The sequence below is a fragment of the Chiloscyllium plagiosum genome, unplaced genomic scaffold (assembly GCF_037043375.1).
Source record: "Chiloscyllium plagiosum isolate Xiang-an unplaced genomic scaffold, Cpla_swu_hap1 HiC_scaffold_8, whole genome shotgun sequence".
In the NCBI taxonomy this organism is placed as follows: domain Eukaryota; kingdom Metazoa; phylum Chordata; class Chondrichthyes; order Orectolobiformes; family Hemiscylliidae; genus Chiloscyllium; species Chiloscyllium plagiosum.
In genome coordinates this window covers 76698586-76703795 of record NW_028270146.1, presented here as the reverse complement: position 1 = coordinate 76703795, position 5210 = coordinate 76698586, and the positions used below count along the sequence as shown (strand labels likewise).

The 5210-nt window shown below is 45.0% G+C and overlaps 1 protein-coding gene across 1 annotated transcript in view; it reads right to left on the bottom strand.

Moving 5' to 3' along the window:
* Positions 1–3317: 3317 nt before the first annotated feature.
* Positions 3318–5210, bottom strand: part of LOC148149422 (formin-1-like) — a 46860-nt gene continuing 44967 nt past the window's right edge. The window contains exon 4 of the mRNA XM_087990016.1: positions 3318–3444. Within this exon, the coding sequence (XP_087846142.1) occupies positions 3406–3444 (39 nt within the window). The 3' untranslated portion in view covers positions 3318–3405. The remainder of the gene's footprint in view (positions 3445–5210) is intronic.

The window sequence follows — 5210 nt, the reverse complement described above, 5'->3', positions numbered from 1 at the left end:
AGACGGCTCTATTTTTCTGGTACAGTTGCAGATTTTCATTAAATGTCCTGGTGTCCTCACATCGTTCAACTGACCGGTCTTTCAATTTTCTCTTACTAAGACCATCTTTAAATGATTGGCAATGAGAACAATGCAGCAGCAAAATAGTAACCGGAGGTAAATGGTAAACAGAGAAGATACAGCAGTCAGCCTATTCACTATCCTAGTTTTATGTTGACATTGTCTCTTGGTCACCTGACAATTGAAGATGTGCAGTAGGTAGTCTAGCTCTATATTGAAAAAACACTCAATAAAAGCTCCAGGAGGGACTAAACTGGATTGAAGTGTAATCACATGATCTCTCAGATTTCATGAATCTTGGTCTGATCAATGTGGCCTGGATTTGACAAAATCTAGTCATCTTATCCAACCTAACCCGAGTAGACGTTGGCACCCTTAGACTAGACTGGTGTGTTCTGGTGTTGTCAATCTCCATGAATGGAGGAGGAGGACATCGCACTTGTGCACCCACCCCATCCAGTGTGAGCTCCAGGATCCTGACTGAAAAGTGGTAGATTTATCCCTGTCTGCCATGTCTGGGGCAATGTTTGGGAACAGTGCAGGGCAGTTCTAGACCAACAGTGCTTGCCCAGGTGTACTGCAGTGTTTTATACAGTAGGTGGCACCTGCGTCAGTTCCAGAGTATCCCAGTGATTGGCAAGTTGTTCTGTCAATGGCACAATGACAAGATCAGGTGGAATTTGAATGTGGTACACACTGCGAGGTCTCAAACAGCGATTAATGTAACACGTTTGGTAAGATTTAGCGATTAGACTTGCTCAACCTCTTGGTGAAAATCCCTCCAATATACAGGACACTATTTGCACTTAGGCTAAGAAAATGTACAGTTCAACTCCGCATCTCAAACACTGTGTGCAATTTTGATCGCCTTATCCCTGGAAGAATGTCAATATGTCATAGATGGTTCACAAGAATTTATCAGATTGATGCCTAGAATGAGTAGCTTGCTTTGTGAGGATAAGATAGAGAGGCTAGAACCATTTTGACTGGAGTTGACAAGCATGAGAGGTGATTTTATTGAAGTATCTAAGCTCCTGAATGGTTTTGACAAAGTGGACAGTGGTTTGCTCTTATGGGTATGTCCAGAATTTACAGATACGGTTTTAAAATTAGGGGTTATCCATTTAGGATAGAAATAAAGAGACTTTCTTTCTCTCTGAAGATTGAGACACTTTGGAACTGTTTGCCTCAAATGTCAGTGGAAACAGGGTCAATTAATGTTTTTAAGGCAGAGATGAATAGATTGTAGAAAGGTAGGGGAAAATCAATGGTTAATGAGGGGAGCTGGGAATGTGGAATTCAAAACAAAAACAGACCAGCCATGATATTTATGAATACTGGAAGGGCCTCAAGGGACTGAATGACTTACTTCTCCCTTATTCCATGTGTTAATACGTCTAAACATCCCATGAGGGGGCATTAAATGCTGCCTTGTATTTCCCCTACTTCAATATTTCCACCTATTGGAATTCCAAGAATTCCCATCATTGATACAGAATCTCCAATAAGCACTTAGTCATTCTCTTCTCTTTTCGATCAGAGAATTCCCTTCCACTTTGCGTTGACAGAGCCCTTGACTGTGGTCCTGGGCAAGAAAAGGAAAAGGCTAAGAAATCAGGTAGACAATGATCCACTCTTGTCCTTCCACTCTGATTACCTGCTACTGGTGCCCATGTGTGTCTGTGTGTTATGGGTCACTCCTTCTTTGGGCATCAACTCTTGCAGTGGGACACAAACACAGATCTTCTCAGACAGTAACAATATCTACTCTGCCTCAGTAGATCAGTGAAATACACCTTCCTGATCTACGGAGGCAATCCACTTTAACACTGTTAACTGAGCAATTCTTGTTTTGGCAATCAGCAAGCTTTCCTGCAGCTGAACAGTGAACATTGCTGCTGCCACTAACAGAGCTTTGTGGACAAGGGAGGCTTCAAATCCTTTGAGGTCTGCAAAAAGATCTTCACCTTTGATGCTGATAGTGACATCTCTGACAATTTTGTGCATTTAGGGAAGACCGTGGCCTACTAGTTTTATCATTAGCTGAGTTTCTAGATAAGCAATCCAATGTTCTGGGGATCCGGGTTTAAATCCTGCCATAGCACATGGTGGAATTTGAATTCAGTGAAGAATCTGGAATTAAGGGTCTAATCATGACCATGAAACCATTATCGATTGTTGGGGAAAAACCCATCTGGTTCACTATTGTGCTTCAGGATAGGAAATCTGCACCTTGACCTGTTCTGGTCTGCAACTGCTTCCTGATTGGTGGACTCTTAACTGCCCTCTGGGCAATTAGGGATGGGCAATGAATGGTGGCCTAGCCAGTGACACCCTCATCCCATGAATTAATAAAAGTTTTTTAAAAACCCTTGGCGATAGTCTGAATGCGCTTTGTATGCTGTTCACGTTTTTACACCATAAAATTGACATTTATAATCTTAAAACATGAGCCATGTACTTGTAACTCTCAAACAAAGTCACACAGCCAACGTTTCATTTGCAATACACAGAATGCAGTGAAAAATATCAAAAAATAAATTTACATCACCATAAAACTAAAAGAACAAACTTCAGCAAATCCACAGCCTCTTATAAATGTCACAAGTTGTTTCAGAAGATTATTCTTTAAAGAAAAAAAAAGTTTTTTTGCCTAGTAAGTGGCAACCATTGATTCTATCAGCCAGTGTGGATTGGGTGGATCCAGCTACAGACTGGCCTCTGAGTGTGTCACCAAAGGAATCTGCGTTCCATTTCAATGGAGTCATGATGACCTAGTTAAAACCAAATATTAAAAACAGTTTGAAATCTTTCTACAGTATTTTCTAGAATGTTCAAATCATTCAACCCAGAGCATAAATAGTTAAATATTTGTATCATGCAGCAGTCTCATTTTCTTAATTTATTCATTGAAGAATTGTCACCATTTTGTACTTCACCCAATTCTCTTTTTCTAAATCTAGCAAATATTTCTAAACTTATTGGCAATTGCATGAAATGAAATTTAAAATTGATAGTTCAAGAAATAACAGAACCAAAACATATGCTTTTATTTTACAAAGTATCAAAAGGAGAGAGACTTGAAGGCCAACTGTTTCAGATGTTTGCATTACAGAATACAATTAAGAGTCAAAACACAGAAGCAAAACAATAATTCTTTTCCACATAACTAAAAAAAGTGATATAGCCCACTTGAAAAATCAATGCAGTTAAAATTATGGTTGAGTCAGCTATCTCAGTCCCAAGCATGAAATAATGAACAAGTGAATTAGCTTCATTGTCACATGTACTCATTTGAGGACAGTGAATAGTTTTTAAAAGCCACCACTTATGGTGCAATCTTGGCTACAAGGTACCTCGGTACAGATTCTTCAGTACAAGTTCCTAGATTTAAAAAAAATTAGAAAAGTAAAGAAATAAAAAAGTGCTGAATTACAGATCCTAAGAATATATTAGAAAATGGAGAAATAAATTCAGAACAACAGTCCTTCCAATCTCAGTCCACGCTGGCAGCTACCCCCACACCATTCAGGATTCACCTTGAGGTTCTGGAAGCTGGGAGACCATACGAAGGCCACATTGGGCTAAGAGAGCACACCACGTGGGGTCCGTGCTGAGGCCAAGAGTTTAGGACATCACAGAGGAGAGGCACAGAGAGAGACACACGCACACACACACACACACAGACCGAGAGAGAGAGAGAGAGAGAGAGGCAGCAGAGAGAGAGAGAGAGAGAGAGAGACAGGCAGAGAGAGAGAGAGAGAGAGAGAGAGAGAGAGAGAGAGGCAGGAGAGAGAGAGAGAGAGAGAGAGAGAGACAGCAGAGAGAGAGAGAGAGAGAGAGAGGCAGGCAGAGAGAGAGAGAGAGAGAGAGAGGGCAGGCAGAGAGAGAGAGAGGGGCAGGCAGAGAGAGAGAGGGGCAGGCAGAGAGAGGCAGACAGAGAGAGAGAGAGGCAGACAGAGAGAGAGAGAGGGGCAGGCAGAGAGAGAGAGAGAGAGGGGCAGGCAGAGAGAGAGAGGGGAGACAGAGAGAGGCAGACAGAGAGAGAGAGAGAGGCAGCAGAGAGAGAGAGAGAGGGGCAGGCAGAGAGAGAGAGAGAGAGGGGCAGGCAGAGAGAGAGAGAGAGGGGCAGGAGACAGAGAGAGAGGGCAGGCAGAGAGAGAGAGAGAGACAGGCAGAGAGAGAGAGAGAGACAGGCAGAGAGAGAGAGAGAGAGAGAGAGGGGGGCAGGCAGAGAGAGAGAGAGAGAGAGAGGCAGGCAGAGAGAGAGAGAGAGAGAGAGAGAGAGAGACAGGCAGAGAGAGAGAGAGAGAGACAGGCAGAGAGAGAGAGAGAGGGGGGGGCAGGCAGAGAGAGAGAGAGAGAGAGAGAGAGAGAGGCAGGCAGAGAGAGAGAGAGAGGGGGGGCAGGCAGAGAGAGAGAGAGGGACAGGCGGAGAGAGAGTGAGTGAGGCAGGCAGAGAGAGAGAGAGAGGCAGGCAGAGAGAGAGAGAGAGAGAAAGAGAGAGAGGCAGAGAGAGAGAGAGGCAGGCAGAGAGAGAGAGAGAGAGAGAGAGGGGCAGGCAGAGAGAGAGAGAGGAGGCAGCAGCAGAGAGAGAGAGAGCAGGCAGAGGAGAGAGAGAAGAGAGAGAGAGAGAGAGAGGCAGAGAGAGAGAGAGACAGCAGAGAGAGAGAGACAGGCAGAGGAGAGAGAGACAGCGAGGGGCAGGCAGAGAGAGAGAGACAGGCAGAGAGAGAGAGAGACAGGCAGAGAGAGAGAGAGACAGGCAGAGAGAGAGAGAGACAGGCAGAGAGAGAGAGAGACAGGCAGAGAGAGAGAGAGACAGGCAGAGAGGAGAGAGAGACAAGGCAGAGGGAGAGAGAGAACAGGCAGAGGGAGAGAGAGACAGCAGAGGAGAGAGAGACAGGCAGAGGAGAGAGAGACAGGCAGAGGAGAGAGAGACAGGCAGAGGAGGAGAGAGACAGGCAGAGGGAGAGAGAGACAGGCAGAGGGAGAGAGAGACGCAGAGGAGAGAGGAGAGAGAGAGAGAGAGAGAGAGAGAGAGAGAGAGGCAGAAGAGAACAGCAGGGAGAGAGAGACAGCGAGGGAGAGAGAGAGACCGGCAGAGGGAGAGAGAGAACAGGCAGAGGGGAGAGAGAGACCAAGGCCAG